Source organism: Salmo salar, unplaced genomic scaffold (assembly GCF_965601325.2).
Source record: "Salmo salar unplaced genomic scaffold, fSalSal1 ptg000669l, whole genome shotgun sequence".
In the NCBI taxonomy this organism is placed as follows: Eukaryota; Metazoa; Chordata; class Actinopteri; order Salmoniformes; family Salmonidae; genus Salmo; species Salmo salar.
In genome coordinates, this window is record NW_027675458.1 from 9786 (window position 1) to 37500 (window position 27715).

Genomic DNA, 27715 nt, shown 5'->3' on the forward strand with positions numbered 1-27715 from the left:
AGTCACAAGTTGAGTATTTGATCCGATATTCCTTGAACGCAGCGACTACATCAAGCTTGTGACTCAAACTCGTTGATTGATTATGCAGTTTGTTTTGGTTGTGTTTTGGGTTGTGTTTTGCCCAATATTAAAATGGTGGATGGTGTAACGTCTGCTTCCAGCTCACACTCTCAAACACGTAGATCCCCCTGAACGCAGCTCACTCTCCAGATCCCAGTCACCTGAATTCTGATCACCTGTTCACACACCTGTATGTCATTATCAAACTCTATTTAGTTCAGTTCTTTGCACCCCCATCATTGTGAAGTGTTGTTTGTTTTGTGACACAAGGCTGTTCGGAGTGCTGCATTTCCCGTAATTTACTCCTCCCGTGAATTATACTTTTTGCCTGCCTCACTAATGATGCCTTTTGCCGTTTCCCTGCCTGTACTGTTGCCTTTTTGGACCCCCTGTGTATGACCTTCTGCCTGCCCCTGGACCCAGCTACCTGCCTCCTCCTGTGGTCCTTTACAATAAACACCTGCTGAGCCCTGCGCTTGAAACCAGCTCTCTGTCTCCCATCGTGTTCATTACAGATGGTGACTGGAGTAATTTTATTTACAAGTGAGTACATAACATGTTTCTAAACACTACTAAAAGCATCCTGATGATGTCATGATTAAGAAAAATCATGAATGAATCATGAATAATAATAATGAGTGAGAAAGTTACAGAAGCTACAACAAAACATGCTAACCTCTCACCATTACCAATAACAGAGGCTACAACAAAACATGCTAACCTCTCACCATTACCAATAACAGAGGCTACAACAAAACATGCTAACCTCTCACCATTACCAATTTATTTATTTATTTCACCTTTATTTAACCAGGTAGGCAAGTTGAGAACAAGTTCTCATTTACAATTGCGACCTGGACAAGATAAAGCAAAGCAGTTCGACACATAACAACACAGAGTTATACATGGAGTTAAACAAATGTAACCCTCTCACCAGGCTTGAATATGACTCTCACAATATTAACATATGTAGAGTATCTCAGCAGCATGGGATGTTAGGTGAGAAGGACATCTCCAATAAGAATTCCTATTGTAAACTATCTAGGGTTATGACAATAGGGTATTAACTTCAGATGAAATGATTATAGGTTTCTGTTATTGAATCAGGATAAACCATCCCATGCATTAAATTGAAACAATTAATGACTCCACCAAGGCAACATACATAACGTTCCATATGTGTATTAAAACATTTTCAAACACAAATACATGTTCAGACACAACATCAAAAGAAAAAAAAAATAATAAACCCCAATGAGTCGTGCACAACCAGTGTCCAAATTAAGCACCTCACATTGTGGTTACTCACTACTTGGTAGATATTCCCTCAGCGAAGTATGGCAGTTCCATGCAGGTTTCCTCACCAAGTCCAAGGCAGCACAGCTACCCATGCAGACAGTACTCCTTAGTAACCGATATCCCCATGGCAACACGAACTCGTTAAGCTTCCCAAGCAATTATCTCCCGGTGTCACACGATGCTAGGCTAACCTCTAGCTGGCTAATACCTCCACGACGAGACGGTAGCTTCAGTCTTTACTAAGTTTTAACAAAATTATAACAACTCTTTTATTAAATAAAATATGTATTTCCCTTCATGTCTTAGTAGCTATGGGTTTTGTTGTAGTTCTGTCGTCTTCTTTTATAATTTTTCTTCACCAACCGTCCTGAGGTAAAACGTCCATCCTTTCATCAACGTCTTTTTCCCTCCCGTTAACCAGGTCAACTCCCATTGGCCACAACTTAACAAGCGACCTTATTGCTCAAAACGGAAACTTCAAAGTAAAACAAACTATTCACTTATACATTAAATAAATATTTCTTCAAAAAGCATAATGCATTAACAACATTACAGTTTAGGAGCAATTCAATCATCTTTTAAATATAAAACCAATTAATTATAACAAATAAACTCAATACTTGGTTCAAACAAGAGTATTACACAAACATACAGTCAATAATACAGTAGAAAATAAGTCTATATACAATGTGAGCAAATGAAGTGAAATAAGGGAGGTAAAGGCAAAAAAAGGCCATGGTGGCAAAGTAAATACAATATAGCAAGTAAAACACTGGAATGGTAGATATGCAGTGGAAGAAAGTGCAAAGTAGAAATAATGGGGTGCAAAGGAGCTAAATAAATAAATACAGTAGGGGAAGAAGTAGTTGGGCTAAATTATAGATGGGCTATGTACAGGTGCAGTAATCTGTGAGCTGCTCTGACAGCTGGTGCTTAAAGCTAGTGAGGGAGATAAGTGTTTTGAGTTTTAGAGATTTTTGTAGTTCGTTCCAGTCATTGGCAGCAGAGAACTGGAAGAAGAGGCGGCCGAAGGAGGAATTGGCTTTGGGGGTGACCAGGGAGATATACCTGCTGGAGCGCGTGCTACAGGTGGGTGCTGCTATGGTGACCAGTGAGCGGAGATAAGGGGGGACTTTACCTAGCAGGGTCTTGTAGATGACCTGGAGCCAGTGGGTTTAGCGACGAGTATGAAGCGAGGGCCAGACAACGAGAGCGTACAGGTCGCAGTGGTGGGAAGTACAGTGGGGGAAAAAAGTATTTGATCCCCTGCTGATTTTGTACGTTTGCCCACTGACAAAGAAATGATCAGTCTATAATTTTAATGGTAGGTTTATTTGAACAGTGAGAGACAGAATAACAGCAAAAAAATCAAGAAAAACGCATGTCAAAAATGTTATACAATTATTTGCATTTTAATGAGGGAAATGAGTATTTGACCCCTCTGCAAAACATGACTTATTACTTGGTGGCAAAACCCTTTCTTGTAGTTGGCCACCAGGTTTGCACACATCTCGGGAGGGATTTTGTCCCACTCCTCTTTGCAGATCTTCTCCAAGTCATTAAGGTTTCGAGGCTGACGTTTGGCAACTCGAACCTTCAGCTCCCTCCACAGATTTTCTATGGGATTAAGGTCTGGAGACTGGCTAGGCCACTCCAGGACCTTAATGTGCTTCTTCTTGAGCCACTCCTTTGTTGCCTTGGCCGTGTGTTTTGGGTCATTGTCATGCTGGAATACCAATCCACAACCCATTTTCAATGCCCTGGCTGAGGGAAGGAGGTTCTCACCCAAGATTTGACGTTACATGGCCCCGTCTATTGTCCCTTTGATGCAGTGAAGTTGTCCTGTCCCCTTAGCAGAAAAACACCCCCAAAGCATAATGTTTCCACCTCCATGTTTGACGGTGGAGATGGTGTTCTTGGGGTCATACGCAGCAATCCTCCTCCTCCAAACACTGCGAGTTGAGTTGATGTCAAAGAGCTCCATTTTGGTCTCATCTGACCACAACATTTTCACCAGTTGTCCTCTGAATCATTCAGATGTTCATTGGCAAACTTCAGACGGGCATGTATATGTGCTTTCTTGAGCAGGGGGACCTTGCGGGCGCTGCATGATTTCCGTCCTAGTGTGTTACCAATTGTTTTCTTGGTGACTGTGGTCCCAGCTGCCTTAAGATCATTGACAAGATCCTCCCGTGGAGTTCTGGGCTGATTCCTCACCGTTCTCATGATCATTGCAACTCCACGAGGTGAGATCTTGCATGGAGCCCCAGGCCGAGGGATATTGAAAGTTCTTTTGTGTTTCTTCCATTTGCGAATAATCGCACCAAATGTTGTCACCTTCTCACCAAGCTGCTTGGCGATGGTCGTGTAGCCCATTCCAGCCTTGTGTAGGTCTACAATCTTGTCCCTGACATCCTTGGAGAGCTCTTTGGTCTTGGCCATGGTGGAGAGTTTGGAATCTGATTGATTGATTGCTTCTGTGGACAGGTGTCTTTTTTTAAGTTGCGGTTAGGAGCACTCCCTTTAAGAGTGTGCTCCTAATCTCAGCTCGTTACCTGTATAAAAGACACCTGGGAGCCAGAAATCTGTCGTGTCATTGGGGTACCATTAAACTGAAGACATGTTTATCAATTAACTCCCTGTAATTATTATCACACGATTAAACTGATTAATCGTTTAATTGTAATTAACTCGGAGATCGAGGCACCAAGGAGAATATTCAGATTACAAAGCTATAATTTTCCTAATATAACTTTCCTCTACTATAATATTATAGTATAGGCCGATTATCTTCTGGTTTAAATGGTGTATTTTACCTCGAGTCCAGTCTCATTCCAAACATCGTAAATTGTTGTATCTGCACGAACCCAGTCTTTACTAAAATCATCCATACATCAATTGTCTTAAAATCATTTATTTACTACACTAAGTAATTAACAGAAAACATACAAACAGTAATTATCGTCACAAAGGATTGGTATAGTAATGTGCCCTAATGGCTAACAGGCATGGCTGGTCTGTTAGACAATGGGTCATAAACGGTCAGCTGAGAATGTACACAGAGTTCATTAATATTAACAATTGACAATTGAAGGCTCACTCATTCGGGAACAATTGCAATCAATATATATTTACGCTCATGTGTCGTCGTCGGGATCCTTGTTCGAGCGTCGTTCTGTGGAGAGTTTTGTCTCTCTCTCTCTCTCGGTTAGAATGGATCTTTCAAAGCGACATTCATTAATGTTGTTATAGAATGGATGTTTCGTTGGTCTTCGCGTTCGATGATATAATTTACTTAGCTGCAGACTAATAATTAATATCAAAGACTTGTTCTTATTCTGTCGGTATCAATAGTCTAAAAGTTAACCACATGGTATGGTTCACTTTCAGTAAAGGAATTGGATGGTAAAACCTATTGGCCATGGAGTGGAGGCCTGGTCTGAAGAAATGTAAATCAGGGTGGGTTTTATAGTGACCCTTGAACAGGCTTGTGAAATGACGCCTGGTCCTGTCTGTGTCCCTTGGGGGGCGTGCCGATGGCTGAGTGAAGCTTGGTACAGAAATCCAATTCTATCACATTAACATCAGTACATAGCATCTCAATGTATTACAAATAGCTTTATCCTTATTAATACATTTTATACAACCATTATGATGCAAGTCTTAAGCTGAGGCTATTATATAAACAGTTTTATGGTAATATGGCTATATTGTCTCTTCTGAGTATCACAAAATTGTACCAAGCGGACCAGTTCGTAGCTGGATTCTTCACCAATCTTCCATACCTTCTCCAGAACACAAATGTCGCTTGGCTCCCCAATTCTGTGAGTTGGAAGAATTTCCTGTGTCTCTCTATGGGCCATGTGGCCAGAGACTCCTCTTAGAGTTTTTACAACCCTTTCACACAGGGCCTGGGTGGTTGGGAAGGTAGGTTGGGGGATGGTACAAAGGGGAGGGGGTCAACTGTCCTTCCTGTACCCAAAGAGGCCAACGTCATGACAAATCTTTCTGATTGAGACAAAACGGATGGCACTGTGATAGACTGCATCTAATTTATTGAGTAGGGTATTGGAGGCTATTTTGTAAATGACATCGCCGAAGTCGAGGATCGGTAGGATGGTCAGTTTTATAAGGGTATGTTTGCAGCATGAGTGAAGGATGCTATGTTGCGAAATAGGAAGCCAATTCTAGATTTAATTTTGGATTGGAGATGTTTAATATAAGTCTGGAAGGAGAGTTTAAAGTCTAACCAGACACCTAGGTATTTGTAGTTGTCCACATATTCTAAGTCAGAACCGTCCAGAGTAGTGATGCTGAACAGGCAGGCAGGTGCAGGCAGCGATCAGTTGAAGAGCATGCATTTAGTTTTACTTGTATTTAAGAGCAGTTGGAGGCCACGGAAGGAGAGCTGTATGGCATTGAAGCTCGTCTAGAGGTTAGTTAACACAGTGTCCAAAGAAGGGCCAGAAGTATACAGAATAACACCAATAACAGAGGGGGTCTGATCTTTGTGCCTCTGTAAATTTCTCATTCATCATCATTAATGATTCATTCCTGATTATTCATAATCATGGTAGCATCCACATGAATGTAGAAGTGTTCAGAAACATGTTCTATTCTTACTGACAATACAAGTGAAGTGACTCCAAAATGACAGGACATTATTCACCATTCAGTTTCTATTAGGAAAAACATCATCCAAAACACAACCAAGACAAACTGCAAATGCATTCAACAGGTTTGTAGAATCACAATTGATGTAATCACTGCAGGCATGGATCATGGGACTAAATACTAAACTTATGACAACTTTAATACAATATAAGTGAATTTGTCCGAATATGTACAACTTTTTCAAATGGGAGAACTAAATACATAAAGTGCTTTCCTTTCTTAACAGTAACACAGCTATGTATGAAAATACCCTAAAATAAAAGGTGACATTCTGTACTGTCACCTAATATGAAACATTCTATCTCAAATCCAAAATGCTGGATCATAGCACCACATTTAAAACTGTAAGCTTCACTGTCAGAACACATATGGTGTGGACTATGTGTGCCTGGTAAACACATGTGGATCTGGTGAACAGTTATCACTTGTTGACCAACTACAGGAATACTGACCTCAGCGTCTCCAGTTTACAGTGTGGATCCTCCAGTCCAGCAGAGAGCAGCTTCACTCCTGAATCCTTCAGGTCATTGTTACTCAGGTCCAGCTCTCTCAGGTGTGAGGGGTTTGACTTCAGAGCTGAGACCAGAGAAGCACAGCCTTTCTTTGTGACTCCACAGCCTGACAGCCTGCAACGAGATCATCATGACTTCACAAACACACTGGTAATTTAACACCAGTAGTGTAGAAGGACAAGGGTAGATGCATTTGGTTCATATTCCCAAACAACACATAGATTCATCTTCCATCAATGCATTTATTCAATATGTTTTTCAATATACATATTATAATACATATTTTTCTCTAAACATAATATTTCTTCCTGATGAATACTTCTTATATGTCATTTTATTTACTCACAGAGCAGCTCTGGAGGCTTTGACCACTGGCAGCAGCCTCAGAAGAGTTTCCTCTGATCTGGAGAATTTCTTCAGGTCAAACACATCCAGCTCCTTTTCTGAAGTCAGCAATACAAAGGCCAGAGCTGACCACTGTGCAGGTGACAGGTTGGGTTCTGAGAGACTTCCTGATCTCAGGTAGCTTTGGATCTCCTCCACTAGAGAATGGTCATTCAGTTCATTCAGACAGTGGAACATATTGATGCTCCTCTCTGGAGAAGGATTCTCCCTGATCTTCTTCTTGATGTACTTGACTGTTTCTTCATGGCTCTGTGAGCTGCTTCTTGTCTTTGTCAGTAGACCTCGTAAGTGCTTCTGATTGGATTCCAGTGAGAGGCCCAGAAGGAAGCGGAGGAACAGGTCCAGGTTTCCTGTCTCACTTTGTAAGGCTTTATCCAGGGCACTCTTGTAGACAGTAACTTCAGTAACTTCAGGCTTGTCTCTGAACAGCGAGAAAACGTATCTGAACATTGATTGAGGTTCATCCATTAGATTCTCATTGTTGTTGATGAATGAGAGGAACACATATACAGCAGCCAGAAACTCCTGAATGCTCAGATGAACAAAGCAGTACACCTTGTTCTGGTACAGCCCACATTCCTCTTTAAAGAGCTGTGTGCACAATCCTGAGTACACTGAGGCTTCATTGACATCAATGCCAGCCTCTTTCAGGTCTTTTTCATAGAAAATCAGATTGCCCTTCACTAGCTGTTGAAAAGCCAGTTTTCCCAGTGACAGAATGCTCTCTTTATTCCAGTGTGGACCTGTCTCTTCTTTCCCAAGATACTTTTCATTCTTCTGTTTGGTATGAAACACCACAAGGTGTGTGTACATCTCAGTCAGAGTCTTGGGCATCTCTTCTCTCTTATGTTCCAGCATGTGTTCGAGGACTGTTGCAGAAATCCAACAGAAGACTGGAATGTGGCACATGATGTGGAGGCTCCTTGATGTCTTTATGTGTGAGATGATTCTGCTGGCCAGGTCCTCATCACTGAATCTCTTCCTGAAGTACTCCTCCTTCTGTGGGTCATTGAACCCTCGTACCTCTGTCACCTGGTCAACACACCCTGAAGGGATCTTATTGGCTGCTGCAGGTCGGGTAGTTATCCAGAGGAGAGCAGAGGGAAGCAGATTTCCCTTGATGAGATTTGTCAGCAGAACATCCACTGAGGTTGACTCTGTGACGTCACAACAGATCTTGTTCTTCTGGAAGTCTAGGGGCAGTCGGCACTCATCCAGACCATCAAAGACGAACAGAACTTTGTACTTGTCGTAGTTGGAGATTCTTGATTGTTTTGTTTCCATTGAGAAGTGATTGAGAAGTTCAATCAAAGTGTTTTTGTCCCCTTTCATCAAATTCAGCTCCCGAAAAGGGAATGAAAACACAAATTGAACATCCTGATTGGCTTTTCCTTCAGCCCAGTCCAGAATGAACTTCTGCACAGAGACTGTTTTTCCAATGCCAGCGACTCCCTTTGTCAGCACAGTTCTGATACGTTTGTCTTGTCCAGTTAAGGGTTTGAAGATGTCGTTACATTTGATTGCAGTCTCTGGTCTTGCTTGTTTCCTGGTTGTTGTCTCAATCTGTCTCAGCTCATGTTCATTATTGACCTGTCCTGTTCCTCCCTCTGTGATGTAGAGCTCTGTGTAGATCTTATTGAGAAGTGTTGGGTTTCCTTGTTTAGCGATCCCCTCAAATACACATTGAAACTTCTTCTTTAGATTAGATTTGAGTTCACGTTGGCAAATCACAGCAGGATCATCTGAATCTAGAAATAACACAGAGGATATTAATATTACATCTGTTTTAATGTCTACAGTATTGTAGGACTGTTATAACATTTTAAATTATAATCATTTATTCTCTTAACTGACTGTATAAATGTTTTCATAATGCATTCCAGACTGGTGTGACTGATTATATTATTATTGGTATTATTGATGGTATTATTAATGTTGTCTCTCTGTCTCTGTCTCTCTCTCTAAATTAATCAACACAACACATCCCTGCTGCTACTTGACGAGGTCACTAGGTGTTGTGTTAAGGTTGCTTCAATATCATTGAGTTACACAGCTACTTTAGCTGTACTTTAGCCACAGCTTTTAAATGTTATAAAACAGCATTCAACATGAGGCAGACAGATCTTACATTTCTCCAGTGTGTCAGCAAGCTCCTTCTGGTTCATTTTCCTCAGGACGTGCAGTGTGATCTTCAGAGCCCCCTCTCTGGCACTGCTCTCCTGCTTCTCATCTTCAGCATCCACCACTTCCTCATCCTGCTTCTGACTCTCAAAGCCTTCTGGGAGTTCTGGACTAAGAATCCTCTTGAACATCTTCAGCTCGTTCTTCACAAATGTCATCATTTTCTTTTCAAGCAACTGAAATAAATCAAGTAAATAAGTTAAGCAAGAGAAGAAATGCTTTCTCATTAACACATTAATGAATAATTGACAGATCAACTTTACTTGAGGTAAACAAAAACAAATGTACATAACAGGAACACATACACTGAATATAGAGTCCAGGTCTGTTTGATGACTCTGGGAAGACTGACCACTGAGAATCTCTGACTCTGATCTCTCCTGTTGGTTTCTGTGGACAAAACATGAGATTACATCTCCTCATCCAGGGAGTGAGTGAGTACGGACAGACAAACAGACATAGACAGAAAGCGGGACAGACAGTCAGAGACAGACAGAGACAGACAGACAGACAGACAGACAGACAGACAGACAGACAGACAGACAGACAGACAGACAGACAGACAGACAGACAGACAGACAGACAGACAGACAGACAGACAGACAGACAGACAGACAGACAGACAGACAGAGACACAGACAGAAAGCGGGACAGACAGTCAGAGACAGACAGACAGACAGAAACAGACAGACAGACAGACAGACAGACAGACAGAAATCGGGACAGACAAACAGAGATAGACAGAGACAGACAGAGACAGACAGACAGACAGACAGAGACAGACACAGACAGACACATACAGACAAAGAGAGACAGACAGACTGAAAGCGGGACAGACAGTCAGATACAGGCAAAGACAGACAAACAGACAGACAGAGACACAGACAGAAAGCGGGACAGACAGTCAGAGACAGACAGAAAGATACAGATTGACAGACAGACAGACAGAGACAGACACACAGACAGAAACAGACATACAGACAGAGAAAGACACACAGACAGACAGAGACAGACAGAGACAGACAGACAGAAACAGACACAGAGAGACACAGAGACACAGAGACACAGACAGACAGACAGACAGACAGACAGACAGACAGACAGACAGACAGACAGACAGACAGACAGACAGACAGACAGACAGACAGCGAAATACACACAGACAGAGAGACAGGCAAAGAGGCAGAGAGACAGATAGACAGACAGAGAGACACACACACACAGGGAGGGAATATTGTGTTTGTTTAATTAATATTGTTTTAGGACTATGAAAATGGACAAAAGTATTAGCCTATGGATTATGAAAACAACCAAAAGAAATGTGAAAATGGGAGAGGAGAAATGACTAGAGACAGTGTTGTTTAACTCACTGACCATGACCCATGAGTTCTTCTTACCTTTGTTCAGTAGAAAAGTCTCCCTCTCTAAAGTATATAGGTGTACCTATAGACTGGTCACTCTTCATGGACACACAGCTGGGTACAGGGGAGGCTGGTTTCCCCTGTTTGATTAGACTTTAACACAACAGAGACAAACATTACATCTCTCATCTACTCTGAGCTCAGATGGGAAACATAAGAAGAGCTCTGGATCAGACAGACAGACAGACAGACAGACAGACAGACAGACAGACAGACAGACAGACAGACAGACAGACAGACAGACAGACAGAAAGCGGGACAGACAAACAGAGATAGACAGAGACAGAGACTGAGACAGACAGACACAGACAGACACATACAGACCAAGAGAGACAGACAGACTGAAAGCGGGACAGACAGTCAGAGACAGGCAAAGACAGACAAACAGACAGACAGAGACACAGACAGAAAGATAGAGACAGACAGAGACACAGACAGAAAGATACAGACAGACAGACAGAGACACAGACAGAAAGATACAGACAGACAGAGACACAGACAGAAAGATACAGACAGACAGAGACACAGACAGAAAGCGGGACAGACAGTCAGAGACAGACAGACAGAAAGAGACAGACAGACAGACAGACAGACAGACAGACAGACAGACAGACAGACAGACAGACAGACAGACAGACAGACAGAAAGCGGGACAGACAGAAAGCGGGACAGACAAACAGAGATAGACAGAGACAGACAGAGACAGAGACAGACAGAGACAGACAGAGACAGACAGAGACAGACAGAGACAGACAGAGACAGACAGGGGAGGCTGGTGTCTCCTGCTTTATTGGACTTCAACACAACAGAGACAAACATTACATCTTTCATCTTCTCTGAGCTTGGTGTGTTTTTCACTATCTAATCATGACATTGGGTTGTTCAATGACAGACATGTATTTGTTTAAAAATCTATAACTTAATGATTTCATTTCAGAGAAGACAAATAATAATATTTTTTTACAAAATTGTATATATCTGCCTGCCTCTCAACTGTGACCGTTTCAATTCGTCATATGTAGCAACATTTGAAATGGTGTTTTTTACGTTGGATAAAAGTAGAGACTCAGAGCTAGAAAATGGTATATCAGACACTGCAGTTGAGGAACAATGGGAAAGTCATTCTGCTTTGAAAGTTGATTAACTTGTAACATCACTTTTGAGAAAATGTCCTTTGAATGTTTTGGTACCTACTGGAGAGCTCTTCTTTGTCTACAGGGCTGTTACTTTGGCAGATAATGTCACCCATCTAAATAAATAGTTGTTATATATATAATTAACTAAATGTATGGTGTTTTTGTTTTAATGTCAGTTTAATTGTTTGTTATGCTATAAACATTTTATTTTATTATAAGTGGTAAAAGGAACTAGAAAATGTTATATTTGCAATTCTGAGTAATTACTACTTTAGTAAGTAATGCCACATTATTCAGTACTACTCCAGTTGCTACATAATTCCAATAGATGGCAGCATAAGACCACAAATGACATTTCAGAAGATCAGTATAGTTTTCTCCCTGGATGCACCACCACTCCCCCTCACAGGAAAACTCCTGTGTGTGCTTCTTTCTGTCCCTTTACACACTGCTAACACAAGAGGAAGGACTGAAAAAGCATTTAACAGATTACTGTGAAGTAATATAATGATGATTCATGTTTATTATTACCTGTTTTTATGCTCATGTTTTGAAATTATACTTCATTAATATAACGATTATCAATAAGTCTGAACATTAATTTAGTCACCTCTAGTTGAGAAAAATTGTCAAATTCATCAACCAGCATCGAGCCACTCTGTCTTCTCTCTCTAGTAGTCAACTCAGCCCCCGTAAAAAGCTGGTGTCGTCGCTCTGCCTTCTCTCTCTAGTAGTCAACTCAGCCCCGGTAAAAAGCTGGTGTCGTCACTCTGCCTTCTCTCTCTAGTAGTCAACTCAGCCCCGGTAAAAAGCTGGTGTCGTCACTCTGCCTTCTCTCTCTAGTAGTCAACTCAGCCCCGGTAAAAAGCTGGTGTCGTCGCTCTGCCTTCTCCAGGGGCATGTTGAGGTAAATTTACTAACCGAGAGGGTTGAATTATGTAATTTATTGGTGGGCTGGAAGGCGCACTCTTGTCTTTTCTATTCCGAGGTTGTTTACTCGCAATATCAGATATTAAGATGACTTTTTATAATGCATGTATACTGAGGTTGAGGTTCTGACTAGTGATAATTTACCCGGGGTTCAATACCTGCTATAGTCACTATTATTTTGCTCTCCCAAAAGCAACACAGCCCTAAAACGAGATATATAGCTAACTAAAGTCATGTTAATGAGTGACCATTTTAGAAAATCATGGGACATATAGTCTGTGGTTGCATGCTATTTTATGTTAATCATACTGCTGCTTGTAGCCTATAACTGATGCTTCGTGGTCTTATGCTGCCATCTATTGGAAATATTTAGCAATTAAAAGTTATTAATGCACATTCAGACGTTGGTGAGGCAGCTAAAAAAATGTTAAAAAAATTGAATGTGTCCAGCCTACTTTAGGCGCCCCGAAAATAATATTCAAAAGATTGGTCCTTGGATACAGAGGGGTTAAACACTAAAGTTACCATCCATCTAGTGAAGAGAGGAGAACCGGACAGAGGTAGCCAGCATCCGTCAACGAGAGAGGGAGGATAGGATAACTAGGATGCTGCTGGTAGAGTAGCGAGCTAGCTAGCTTACCGAGCTGTACCGACTAGCTAGGATAACTAGGATGCTGCTGGTAGAATAGCTAGCTAGCTTACCTAGCTGTACCGACTAGCTAGGATAACTAGGATGCTGCTGGTAGAGTAGCTAGCTAGCTTACCTAGCTGTACCGACTAGCTAGGATAACTAGGATGCTGCTGGTAGAGTAGCTAGCTAGCTTACCTAGCTGTACCGACTAGCTAGGATAACTAGGATGCTCCTGGTAGAGTAGCTAGCTAGCTTACCTACAGTGGGGGGAAAAAAGTATTTGATCCCCTGCTGATTTTGTACGTTTGTAATGTTATATAATGATTTGCATTTTAATGAGGGAAATAAGTATTTGACCCCTCTGCAAATCATGACTTAGTACTTGGTGGCAAAACCCTTGTTGGCAATCAGAGGTCAGACGTTTCTTGTAGTTGGTCACCAGGTTTGCATACATCTCAGGAGGGATTTTGTCCCACTCCTTTTTGCAGATCTTCTCCAAGTCATTAAGGTTTCGAGGCTTACGTTTGGCAACTCGAACCTTCAGCTCCATCCACAGATTTTCTGTGGGATTAAGGTCTGGAGACTGGCTAGGCCACTCCAGGACCTTAATGTGCTTCTCCTTGAGGCACTCCTTTGTTGCCTTGGCTGTGTGTTTTGGGTCATTTTCATGCTGGAATACCAATCCACGACCCATTTTCAATGCCCTGGCTGAGGGAAGGATGTTCTCACCCAAGATTTGACAGTACATGGCCCCGTCAAATGATGCGGTGAAGTTGTCCTGTCCAGAAAACACCCCCAAAGCATAATGTTTCCACCTCCATGTTTGACGGTGGAGATGGTGTTCTTGGGGTCATAGGCAGCATTCCTCCTCCTCCAAACACGGCGAATTGAGTTGATGCCAAAGAGCTCCATTTTGGTCTCATCTGACCACAACACTTTCACCAGTTGTCCTCTGAGTCATTCCGATGTTCATTGGCAAACTTCAGACGGGCATGTATATGTATTCTTGAGCAGGGGGACCTTGCGGGCGCTGCAGGATTTCAGTCCTTCACGGCGTAGTGTGTTACCAATTGTTTTCTTGGTGACTATGGTCCCAGCTGCCTTGAGATCATTGACAAGATCCTCCCGTGTAGTTCTGGGCTGATTCCTCACCGTTCTCATGATCATTACAACCCCACGAGGTGAGATCTTGCATGGAGTCCCAGGCCAAGGGATATTGACAGTTCTTTTGTGTTTCTTCCATTTGCGAATAATCGCACAAAATGTTGTCACCTTCTCACCAAGCTGCTTGGCGATGGTCTTGTAGCCCATTCCAGCCTTGTGTAGGTCTACAATGTTGTCCCTGACATCCTTGGAGAGCTCTTTGGTCTTGGCCATGGTGGAGAGTTTGGAATCTGATTGATTGATTGCTTCTGTGGACAGGTGTCCTTTTTACAGGTAACAAGCTGCGGTTAGGAGCACTCCCTTTAAGAGTGTGCCCCTAATCTCAGCTCATTACCTGTATAAAAGACACCTGGGAGCCAGAAATCTTTCTGATTGAGAGGGGGTCAAATACTTATTTCCCTCATTAAAATGCAAATCAATTTATAACATTTCTGACATGTGTTTTTCTGGATATTTTTGTTGTTATTCTGTCTCTCACTGTTCAAATAAACCTACCATTAAAATTATAGACTGATCCTTTCTTTATCAGTGGGCAAACGTACAAAATCAGCAGGGGATCAAAAACGTTTTCCCCCACTGTAGCTGTACCGACTAGCTAGGATAACTAAGATGCTGCTGGTAGAGTAGCTAGCTAGCTTACCTAGCTGTACCAACTAGCTAGGATAACTAGGATGCTGCTGGTAGAGTAGCTAGCTAGCTAGCTTACCCAGCTGTACCGATTAGCTTGGATAACTAGGATGCTGCTGGTAGAGTAGCTAGCTAGCTTACCTAGCTGTACCGACTAGCTAGGATAACTAGGATGCTGCTGGTAGAGTAGCTAGCTAGCTTACCTAGCTGTACCGACTAGCTTGGCTAGCTAGCAGGACGTTCGTCTGTCGTTTGTCTCGATGATGATGACGAATCCGGTGAACCACAAAATGAAACAAGGATAGAGAGTGAAAAGGATCTGGCTACACTCATACTGTCCCTGACCGTAAAGCAAAAAGCTAATTGAACAATAAACTTCGGCGTCTCAACACTGTAGTGAACTCCATCGTTATTCCCCAAGATCACCTCAGCAAACTCTAACTGGACAATATGCTTGGCGCCACATCGTACGGGGACGGGGACAGTTCCAGAACGCGGACATGAGCAGTGCCACTCAATCAACTAAACCCTGTCTTTACAGTGGGTTACATTAGTAATATTCATTTTTCTTTATGTTTAAACAAACATTTTTTTATAACAATATTTTGAGATCTGGGCCCATATCCACAAAGTGTCTCAGAGTAGAAAATTGGTCGTATAAGTGCTGAGAATAAAGACATTTTACACTTATGGGTATAAATGAAAGCAATGCATGAAGTCTCTAGTCCCACCTAGTCGGCAGATATTTAGGACACATCGTGAGCTGTCCTAAGTAGTTAAGAGTTAACAGCAGGTGTCTTGATAATACTATAGAATAATGCAGCGAGTCAGTGGTTCCTGCTCCACATGTAATTGCTTTGGAGTAGTTAAAAATAATGTTTTGATATTTCTATATAATCAATCCACAAATAATATAGTCCTACATGCAACAGTATGTCTTGTGCTTTTGGCAATGATTTATGCATAATATTTATGTATCACAAGTGATACCATGTATGTCTGCATAGCATTTTGTCTTCATTTTGGCAGATTAACGAGCTGTGGCAGGAGTTGGACCTGTGGCTGGTTTGAATCCCGGTCCGAGCGCTGGAAAAAACAGGTGGAATTGATCTGACCACTGGAGAGCTGCTGGGTTCACATCCTCAAAACATTAACATTTTGTTGAACATAACTCGAGAGGTTCTTCTTCACTGAACCCACAAATATATATAACTTTTAGTGATTCCATATATTAAGGAAGTGATAGAAGCCTTTTTGGTTCTATAAGGAACCTTATTTTCTAAGATTGTATAATAAACACGTTTTCTTTTGATTATTTAATTATCTACATCATGTTATTTCAAGTTCTCCCTTTGGAGTGCAACATCACGTTGTTAAAAAATTATCCTAAATTGGGCATGGCTTTAAAATGGGTAATTGAAGGCATCTAGGGTGTTCCAGCTAAACAATGGATATATAGCGTTTTGCAATAAAAATACAAATTATACACAATCTAAAGCTATTAATTAAAAATCTGAGAACAGTAATATTGAAGGTACCCATAAGCAACCATTTCTGATTAAAAAACAAAAGTGAACATTTTTGGAAATATCATTTTTGAAATAAACTATTAATAATTCTTAAACAAAATTGTCATCTCACCTCTTTGATTTGGTGTCATGTTCCCCAGAGAGACTCATTTTAGAGACAGGGTCCCCCTCCTCTCTCTCCCCTGAGAGACTCATTTTAGAGCACTGAGGCCTAAACAGAGAAACAGAGATCCAGCATGTTGGTTGTGGTTAACACAGTGACAACTAAACAGAGATCCAGCATGTTGGTTGTGGTTAACACAGTGACAACTAAACAGAGATCCAGCATGTTGGTTGTGGTTAACACAGTGACAACTAAACAGAGATCCAGCATGTTGGTTGTGATTAACACAGTGACAACTAAACAGAGATCCAGCATGTTGGTTGTGGTTAACACAGTGACAACTAAACAGAGATCCAACATGTTGGTTGTGGTTAACACAGTGACAACTAAACAGAGATCCAGCATGTTGGTTGTGGTTAACACAGTGACCCCTGTAAACAGAGATCCAGGATGTTGGTTGTGGTTAACACAGGGCCAACTAATTATTGAAGGTCTATTGTTCTCTTTTATTCATTATCTCTTAGAAATAAAACATTTTCTAACAGACACATCCAAACAGTCAGGTGATTTAATGCATCACATGAACATGTAGTCGTGACTAATATGTAGTTTAACTAATAATAATAATAATAATAATAATAATAATATTATTAATAATAATAACAATAACAATAATAATAATAACAATAATAATAATATTAATAATAATAATAATAATAATAATAATGTCTAACTTTCTCTTTTAATAATTTATCTCATTCTAGTGTGTTGCTTTGTTCAACAGGTATGATATTATTATGCTGTTACTGAATTCAGTTCATAATAACAATGTTCAGAAAAGTATGTTCAGTGGTTTCATACCAAATTACACAGGAAAGAGGAGCTCATTGTAGTTTAGAAAACAAATTTTACGATATTTTGAAAGACGATTTACAACTTATACATAAAAATATACAAATTGTAAAATAACCACAATATACGAATATATGAACAATATGTTTTTGAATTTGACTTGCCTACGCCCAGTTAGCGCCATTTTGTTTGATTGAACTGTCACATAACTGTCCCAGGTGAAATGGACTGTTAGATCTGAGTGTTTTACTGTCAGTCACTATACTAAAATAACACCATACATTTAATTTCTCTACACACTTTACAATAATCCCTGGGAAGATTCTTACCTTGTAGCCTGAATTCACAACCAGAACATGTCAAGTCATATTTTCCGTTGTGCTGAGAGAGCAGCTTCCTGATAACAAGTGTCTCTGTATCTATGTTCTAGGTACAGTTGATCTTTGGATGCAATAATATCTGGTCAAAGTCTAGTGACACAACACCATAGTATATCATAAACATAACAGCAGTTGGCCAGAAAAGGCCATGACATACTATAAAACAGGGTTTGTCAACTAGATTTGGCTTCGGGTGTCACGGTTGTCATAGAGAGGAGCGGACCAAAGTGCAGCGTGATTATCGTTCCACATATTTTATTGAACTGTGAAACTATGCAATACATACACATAAACTAAAGAACAAAAAAAAAATGTGATGTAGAGGTGAAACATACACTACTCAAAAACAATCTCCCACAAACAAAGGTGGGAAAAACACCTACTTAAGTATGATCTCCAATTAGAGACAACGATGACCAGCTGCCTCTAATTGGAGATCATCCCAAACAAAACCCAACATAGAAATACATAACTAGAAAACAACATAGAAAAACTAAACTAGAAAACCCCCCTGTCACGCCCTGACCTACTCTACCATAGAAAATAACAGCTTTCTATGGTCAGGACGTGACATCGGGATAATTTTTTTCTGAGTTAAAGTCGGAGGGCCAGAACATAATTAGCATATAATATTAGCACAATTAATACACCTACACTACAAATTTAACAACACGTTTAACACATTTGATTAGTACATAGTACATTGAGTGACAATAAAATAATTTAGATCTGATTAAGTTCATAAAATCACCAATATCTCTATTCAATTATATATTTTTGTTTATATCTCTGTGTGTTGATTGTTGGGGAAAAACATGTCTACGTAGCCTACTGTAGTCTACACTACTTTATTAATATCAACATTCATTCAGAACAATTAGCTTGATAGCAAGAGAACATGTCGCTCTCAAAAAGTAGCAAAAGAAAGGTGGATAATGAAAATCAAAGTTTCAGGGAAGAACGGACAGAGATGGAAGGACACACCAAGACTCTCCTTTATCTAACCACAATGTCCGATTTCAAAAAGGCTTTACAGCAAAAGCAAAACATTAGATTATGTCAGCAGAGTACCAAGCCAGAAATAATCAGACACCCATTTTTCAAGCTAGCATATAATGTCACAAAAACCCAGAAGACAGCTAAATGCAGCACTAACCTTTGATGATCTTCATCAGATGACACACCTAGGACATTATATTATACAATACATGCATGTTTTGTTCAATCAAGTTCATATTTATATCAAAAAACAGCTTTTTACATTAGCATGTGACGTTCAGAACTAGCATACCCCCCGCAAACTTCCGGGGAATTTGCTAACATTTTACTAAATTACTCACGATAAACGTTCACAAAAAGCATAACAATTATTTTAAGAATTATAGATACAGAACTCCTCTATGCACTCGATATGTCCGATTTTAAAATAGCTTTTTGGTGAAAGCACATTTTGCAATATTCTAAGTACATAGCCCAGGCATCACGGGCTAGCTATTTAGACACCCGGCAGGTTTAGCCTTCACCAAAATCAGATTTACTATTATAAAAGTTTGATTACCTTTTGTTGTCTTCGTCAGAATGCACACCCAGGACTGCTACTTCAATAACAAATGTTGGTTTGGTCCAAAATAATCCATCGTTATATCTGAATAGCGGCGTTTTGTTCGTGCGTTCCAGACACTATCCGAAATGGTAAAGAAGTGTCGCGCGCATGGCGCAATTCGTGACAATAAAATTCGAAATATTCCATTACCGTACTTCGAAGCATGTCAACCGCTGTTTAAAATCAATTTTTACGACATTTTTCTCGTAGAAAAGCGATAATATTCCGACAGGGAATCTCCTTTTCGGCAAACAGAGGAAAAAATCACAAAGGCGTGGGCGGTCGGGTCACGCGCATAAGCCCAGAGTCCCTTGATCGGCCACTTGAGAAAGGCGATAATGTGTTTCAGCCTGGGGCTGGAATGACGACATTCTGTTTTTTCCCGGGCTCTGAGCGCCTATGGACGACGTGGGAAGTGTCACGTTAGAGCAGAGATCCTTAGTAAAAGATAGAGATGGAAAAGAAGTTCAAGAAATGGTCAGACAGGCCACTTCCTGTAAAGGAATCTCTCAGGTTTTGACCTGCCATTTTAGTTCTGTTATACTCACAGACACCATTCAAACAGTTTTAGAAACTTTAGGGTGTTTTCTATCCATATGTAATAAGTATATGCATATTCTAGTTACTGGGTAGGAGTGGTAACCAGATTAAATCCGGTATGTTTTTTATCCAGCCGTGTCAATACTGCCCCCTAGCCATAACAGGTTAAGAGTTGTGAACTACATTTTACATTTTTTACATTTTAGTCATTTAGCAGACGCTCCTATCCAGAGCGACTTACAGTAGTGAATGCATACATTTCATACAATTTCATACATTTTTTTTTTTCTGTGCTGGCCCCCCGTGGGAATCGAACCCACAACCCTGGTGTTGCAAACACCATGCTCTACCAACTGAGCTACAGGGAAGGCTATGCACCATTTTGTAGTTTTCTTTCCTAACTCTAACCCTAGCTCAGTTGATCTGCTTTATCAATGGTGCAACATTCAACCCCTCCAAAATGCCTTAATTCATCTGATGCATCCCTTACGCAGATCCACTGACGTCGGATTCACTATTTAAATTTGTCTACAGACTCAATAGTATTTGCATTTCAAAATGCAATATTCTCATTCATTTTGATAATTCTTTCTCATTAAGGGACATTCACTAAGAGGATTTGTTCAGACCAATGTGCTGCTCTAACATTTTAACACTGAGCCATGTGACTATACAGTAGCCTACATCTATAGTCTACTGTAAAATCACATGCTGCTTTAGGCTAAATACCATAGTTTTCTGTGTGTTTCAAAAGGACAAATGGAAAGAGGTCCTACTGTATTCTAGATGGTGGTGTAGAGTATCTACAATGTGACCTCCCTAAATAATGGTGGTGTAGAGTATCTACAATGTGACCTCCCTAAATAATGTTGGTGTAGTGTATCTACAATGTGACCTCCCTAAATAATGGTGGTGTAGTGTATCTACAATGTGACCTCCCTAAATAATGGTGGTGTAGAGTATCTACAATGTGACCTCCCTAAATAATGGTGGTGTAGTGTATCTACAATGTGACCTCCCTAAATAATGGTGGTGTAGTGTATCTACAATGTTACCTCCCTAAATAATGGTGGTGTAGAGTATCTACAATGTGACCTCCCTAAATAATGGTGGTGTAGAGTATCTACAAGGTGACCTCCCTAAATAATGGTGGTGTAGTGTATCTACAATGTGACCTCCCTAAATAATGGTGGTGTAGAGTATCTACAATGTGACCTCCCTAAATAATGGTGGTGTAGAGTATCTACAATGTGACCATATAAATAACTTAACTGTCTGAGCTAGGCTGTGTGGGGGCGAAGTCCCATATAAATAACTTAACTGTCTGAGCTAGGCTATGCGGGGGCGAAGGCACATATAAATAACTTAACTGGCTGAGCTAGGCTGTGTGGGGGCGAAGGCCCATATAAATAACTTAACTGTCTGAGCTAGGCTATGTGGGGGCGAAGGCCCATATAAATAACTTAACTGGCTGTGCTAGGCTATGTGGCTTAACAGCATCTTTCACAAGACATTAACATGGCCTAATAGAAGAGGGATTTGTATTTATTTATTAGGCCGACTTACAACTGCAATATGGCCAAAAAGGCAGCATCCTACATAAAACAATCCTTTAAATAACAAAAGGTGATGTCTGTGTCTGAATGTCTGTAGCCCTGTATCAGAGTGACCAGAGTAACCTGAGTGTCTGTAGCCCTGTATCAGAGTGACCAGAGTAACCTGAGTGTCTGTAGCCCTGTATCAGAGTGACCAGAGTAACCTGAGTGTCTGTAGCCCTGTACCAGAGTGACCAGAGTAACCTGAGTGTCTGTAGCCCTGTATCAGAGTGACCAGAGTAACCTGAGTGTCTGTAGCCCTGTATCAGGAGTCTGGGGATAACCTGAGTGTCTGTAGCCCTGTATCAGAGTGACCAGAGTAACCTGAGTGTCTGTAGCCCTGTATCAGGAGTCTGGGATAACCTGCTCCTGTAACGACAAAACAAACAGAAAATACTGTCAGCATGAGACCTAAAATAGCCATTGATAAGCACTAATAATCACAATAATAATAATAGCAATAATAACAATTATAATAATAATAATAATAATTACTATAATGTTAGTAGCCTATATGACTATTTATTAAATACTAAGTGATTTACTTAATGGGAAAAGTTGCATTTCCCCTCGGACACGATCTTGTGGATGTCAGGTGAGAGGGATGTGATGTTGATGAGCAGGCAGTCCTCGGTTGCCTTATGTGAAAGCCGGTTCCTGTCGTGAGTCGATTGCATTCACAGAGGAAAAGGAGGACTCACAGGTGTAAGTTGATCCAAACATTGTTAGCACATAAAAGGCATTCCTCCATTTCCAAAATACGAAGGTGGTCAGCTGCTGCCCTCATTGGGTATAGCGAGCACCACCCCCTTCTCTCTCCCTCCATCCCCCTCTCTCTCCCCCATCCCCCTCTCTCTCCCTCCATCCCCCTCTCTCTCCCTCCATCCCCCTCTCTCTCCCTCCATCTCCCTCTCTCTCCCTCCATCCCCCTCTCTCTCCCTCCATCCCCCTCTCTCCCCCTCCATCCCCCTCTCTCTCCCACCATCCATCCCCCTCTCTCTCCCTCCATCCCCCTCTCTCTCCCTCCATCTCCCTCTCTCTCCCTCCATCCCCCTCTCTCCCCCTCCATCCCCCTCTCTCTCCCTCCATCCCCCTCTCTCTCCCTCCATCCCCCTCTCTCTCCCTCCATCCCCCTCTCTCTCCTTCCATCCCCCGTTCTCTCCCACCATCCCCCTCTCTCTCCCACCATCCCCCTCTCTCCCCCTCCATCCCCCTCTCTCCCCCTCCATCCCCCTCTCTCTCCCTCCATCCCCCTCTCTCTCCCTCCATCCCCCTCTCTCTCCCTCCATCTCCCTCTCTCTCCCTCCATCCCCCTCTCTCCCCCTCCATCCCCCTCTCTCTCCCTCCATCCCCCTCTCTCTCCCTCCATCCCCCTCTCTTACACCCAGGTTCTGTTATCTCAGGTCATAAATTCCTGGAGGAGACTCTCTCCCTCGTGCAGTATAGAGAGAGGGTTTCACACTCTGATGGATGAGACAATGCAAGCCATTCATTTGTGGGGCGATTTCCTTCAACCTGCTGACCAGGCCCCTGTGTCTGTCCACCATAGCAGGAGCCCTGACGGTGACCACAAAGTTGACTTTTTCGAGTGACAGGCCATGCTACGTAAACAATTGTTCCAGCTTTGTGAATAGGATGTCCCCGGCGGTGTGTCCTTCCAGGGGAACGTCCCCGGTGGTGTGTCCTTCCAGGGGAACGTCCCCGGTGGTGTGTCCTTCCAGGGGAACGTCCCCGGTGGTGTGTCCTTCCAGGGGAACGTCCCCGGTCGTGTGTCCTTCCAGGGGAACGTCCCCGGTGGTGTGTCCTTCCAGGGGAACGTCCCCGGCGGTGTGTCCTTCCAGGGGAACGTCCCTGGCGGTGTGTCCTTCCAGGGGAACGTCCCCGGCGGTGTGTCCTTCCAGGGGAACGTCCCCGGGGGTGTGTCCTTCCAGGGGAACGTCCCCGGCGGTGTGTCCTTGCAGGGGAACGTCCCCGGCGGTGTGTCCTTCCAGGGGAACGTCCCCGGGGGTGTGTCCTTCCAGGGGAACGTCCCCGGTGGTGTGTCCTTCCAGGGGAACGTCCCCGGCGGTGTGTCCTTCCAGGGGAATGTCCCCGGTGGTGTGTCCTTCCAGTGGAACGTCCCCGGTGGTGTGTCCTTCCAGGGGAATCAGTGCCAGTAGCTCTTCTTTAAAGTCATTCCCATGAAAATAATGGACATATACACACAACTGTGCTACATCAGTGTTGTCAGTACTCTCATCAATAGCCAGGGGAAAATGCTCAGCCTGACTGAGCCCCTCCAGAACAATCCTATGCACATCATCCGCCAGAGCACAGACACGGCGTCCGGCTGATGTCACAGACAGGGGCACCTGTTTGACAGACGCAATTATGCTATCCATAGACTTGTCTGTAGCCAATTCCTCCTAAACTGTCATCATGTTCTTTTTAAACAGCTCTGCGTCTGTGAAGGGCATGTTGTGTTTGGTTAGAACCCAGGATGCTTTTAGGAAAGCACTTGTGACCTTCTGTTGTTGAGTCAAGCCATGAAGGAGGATTCTACTGCCGTGTTTGTAGCTTGTAGTTAATGCTTCAGTGTTTCTGCGTCGGGCCTCTGTCTGGGGCGGGAAGGCCACTTTGAAAGTACCATGTTTAGATTCATAATGCCGTCTGAGATTGAATTCTTTGCAAACAATGACATTTTCATTGCAAACAATACACTCTGGCTTGGCATTGGAGAAAGATGGTCAGATGAATGGATATCTCTCTGTCCGTTCTTCCCTGAAACTTTGATTTTCATTATCCACATTTCTTTTGTTACTTTTTGAGAACGACATGTTCTCTTGCTATCAAGCTAATTGTTCTGAATGAATGTTGATATTAATAAAGTAGTGTTGACTACAGTAGGCTACGTAGACCTGTTTTTCCCCACCAATCAACACACAGAGAAATAAACAAAAAGTTATAATTGAATAGAGATATTGGTGATTTTATGAACTTAATCAGATCTAAATTATTTTATTGTCACTGAATGTACTATGTACTAATCAAATGTGTTAAACATGTTGTTAAATTTGTAGTGTAGGCCTATTAATTGTGCTAATATTATACGCTAATTATGTTCTGGCCCGCCCACTTTAACTCAGAAAAACATTCTCCCGATGTCACGTCCTGACCAGAGAAAGCTGTTATTTTCTATGGTAGAGTAGGTCAGGGCGTGACAGGGGGGTTTCTAGTTTAGTTTTTCTATGTTGTTTTCTAGTTTTGTATTTCTATGTTGGGTTTTGTTTGGGATGATCTCCAATTAGAGGCAGCTGGTCATCGTTGTCTCTAATTGGAGATCATACTTAAGTAGGTGTTTTTCCCACCTGGGTTTGTGGGAGATTGTTTTTGAGTAGTGTATGTTTCACCTCTGCATCACGGTTTGTTGTTTTTTTGTTCTTTAGGTTATGTGTATGTATTGCATAGTTTCACAGTTCAATAAAATATGTGGAACGATAATCACACTGCACTTTGGTCCGCTCCTCTCTATGACAACCGTGACACCCGAAGCCAAATCTAGTTGACGAACCCTGTTTTATAGTATGTCATGGCCTTTTCTGGCCAACTGCTGTTATGTTTATGATATACTATGGTGTTGTGTCACTAGACTTTGACCAGATATTATTGCATCCAAAGATCAACTGTACCTAGAACATAGATACAGAGCCACTTGTTATCAGGAAGGTGCTATCTCAGCACAACGGAAAATATCTCAATGACTTGACATGTTCTGGTTGTGAATTCAGGCTACAAGGTAAGAATCTTCCCAGTGATTATTGTAAAGTGTGTAGAGAAATTAAATGTATGGTGTTATTTTAGTATAGTGAATGACAGTAAAACACTCAGATCTAACAGTCCATTTCACCTGGGACAGTTATGTGACAGTTCAATCATACAAAATGGTGCTAACTGGGCGTAGGCGAGTCAAATTCAAAAACATATTGTTCATATATTCATATATTGTGGTTATTTTACAATTTGTATATTTTTATGTATAAGTTGTAAATCGTCTTTCAAAATATCGTAAAATTTGTTTTCAAACTTACAATGAGCTCCTCTTTCCTGTGTAATCTGGTTTGAAACCACTGAACATACTTTTCTTAACATTGTTATTATGAACTGAATTCAGTAACAGCATAATAATATCATACCTGTTGAACAAAGCAACACACTAGAATGAGAGAAATTATTAAAAGAGAAAGTGAGACATTAATATTATTATTAGTTATTATCTATTATTATCTATTAATTAAATCACCTGACTGTTTCTATGTATGTTAGTAAATGTTTTATTTCTAAGAGATAATGAATATAAGAGAACAATTGACATTCAATAATTAGTTGTCACTGTGTTAACCACAACCAACATGCTGGATCTCTGTTTAGTTGTTACTGTGTTGACCACAACCAACATGCTGGATCTCTGTTTAGTTGTCACTGTGTTAACCACAACGAACATGCTGGATCTCTGTTTAGTTGTCACTGTGTTAACCACAACCAACATGCTGGATCTCTGTTTAGTTGTTACTGTGTTAACCACAACCAACATGCTGGATCTCTGTTTAGTTGTCACTGTGTTGACCACAACCAACATGCTGGATCTCTGTTTAGTTGTTACTGTGTTGACCACAACCAACATGCTGGATCTCTGTTTAGTTGTCACTGTGTTAACCAACATGCTGGATCTCTGTTTAGTTGTCACTGTGTTAACCACAACCAACATGCTGGATCTCTGTTTACAGGGGTCAGTGCTCTAAAATGAGTCTCTCTGGGGAGAGAGAGGAGGGGGGCCCTGCCTCTAAAATGAGTCTCTCTGGGGAGAGAGAGGAGGGGGCCCCTGCATCTAAAATGAGTCTATCTGGGGAGAGAGAGGAGGGGGCCCCTGCCTCCAAAATGCATCTCTCTGGGGGACATGACACCAAAGCTAAGAGGTAAGATGACAATTTTATGAAGAATTGATTAAGTTTATTTCCTAAATAAATAACTATCTTAAGGTGAATGCACTTACTGTAAATCTCTCTGGATAAGAGCATCTGCTAAATCAGGGGTTCTCAATCCGGGGTCTGTGGAGGTACTGCAGGGGTTCTGCAGGAAGCTCGGGGAGTGGTGGTGTATCCAGGGAGAAAACTAAACTAATATTCTGAAATGTCATTGTGGTCTTATGCTCCCATCTATTGAAATTATTTAGCAACTGCAGTAGTGCTTAAAAAATGTGTTATTCCTTACTAAAGTAGTAATTACTGAGAATTACTAGTTAATTTTATCACTTACAATAAAATAACAACTTATACCATAACAAACAATTAAACTGACATAAACCTAAATCACTATATATGTAGTTATTTAGTTAATTACCAAATTGAGCCGGTCGGTCACATTTGAGAGTGAGGGAGATATATAGCATTTTGCAAAAAAAAACATGATTTTTGTCTCTCTGAAATGAAACCATCAAGTGATAGATTTTAAACAAATACATGTCTGTCATTGAACAACTCCATGTCATGATTACATAGTGAACAACTCCATGTCATGATTACATAGTGAACAACTCCATGTCATGATTAGACAGTGAACAACCCCATGTCATGATTAGATAGTGAACAACCCCATGATTAGACAGTGAACAACCCCATGATTAGATAGTGAACAACCCCATGATTAGATAGTGAACAACCCCATGATTAGATAGTGAACAACCCCATGTCATGATTAGATAGTGAACAACCCCATGATTAGATAGTGAACAACCCCATGATTAGATAGTGAACAACTCCATGATTAGATAGTGAACAACCCCATGATTAGACAGTGAACAACTCCATGATTAGATAGTGAACAACCCCATGATTAGATAGTGAACAACCCCATGATTAGATAGTGAACAACCCCATGATTAGATAGTGAACAACCCCATGATTAGATAGTGAACAACTCCATGATTAGATAGTGAACAACCCCATGATTAGATAGTGAACAACCCCATGTCATGATTAGATAGTGAACAACTCCATGATTAGATAGTGAACAACCCCATGTCATGATTAGATAGTGA

General features: G+C 41.4%; 1 protein-coding gene and 1 long non-coding RNA gene across 2 annotated transcripts in view; one reads left to right on the forward strand and one right to left on the reverse strand.

Moving 5' to 3' along the window:
• Window positions 1-835: 835 nt before the first annotated feature.
• Window positions 836-18105, reverse strand: LOC145877057 (NLR family CARD domain-containing protein 3-like). The gene is made up of 7 exons (XM_082972357.1): window positions 17854-18105; window positions 16682-16780; window positions 10529-10645; window positions 9437-9521; window positions 9079-9307; window positions 6892-8698; window positions 836-6659 (listed from the first exon to the last, which is right to left on the reverse strand). The coding sequence occupies exons 2-7, from the start codon at window positions 16762-16764 to the stop codon at window positions 6470-6472; spliced, it is 2511 nt and encodes an 836-aa protein (XP_082828483.1). The 5' UTR covers window positions 16765-16780; window positions 17854-18105; the 3' UTR covers window positions 836-6469.
• A 6537-nt stretch (window positions 18106-24642) lies between these two features.
• LOC145877069 (uncharacterized) overlaps window positions 24643-27715 on the forward strand; it is a 3761-nt gene continuing 688 nt past the window's right edge. The window contains exons 1-2 of the long non-coding RNA XR_014391568.1: window positions 24643-25417; window positions 26406-26594. This is a non-coding gene — a long non-coding RNA (uncharacterized LOC145877069). The remainder of the gene's footprint in view (window positions 25418-26405; window positions 26595-27715) is intronic.

What these genes read in the sequence shown, in the direction of transcription:
- LOC145877057 (XM_082972357.1), bottom strand. Translation starts at nt 16,764, where the DNA reads ATGAGTCTCTCAGGGGAGAGAGAGGAGGGGGACCCTGTCTCTAAAATG. An exon ending in CATGACACCAAATCAAAGAG is followed by an intron (nt 10,646 to 16,681) that starts GTGAGATGACAA and finishes GTTGTGTTAAAG; the next exon opens with TCTAATCAAACAGGGGAAAC. An exon ending in TGCTGACACACTGGAGAAAT is followed by an intron (nt 8,699 to 9,078) that starts GTAAGATCTGTC and finishes TGTTATTTCTAG; the next exon opens with ATTCAGATGATCCTGCTGTG.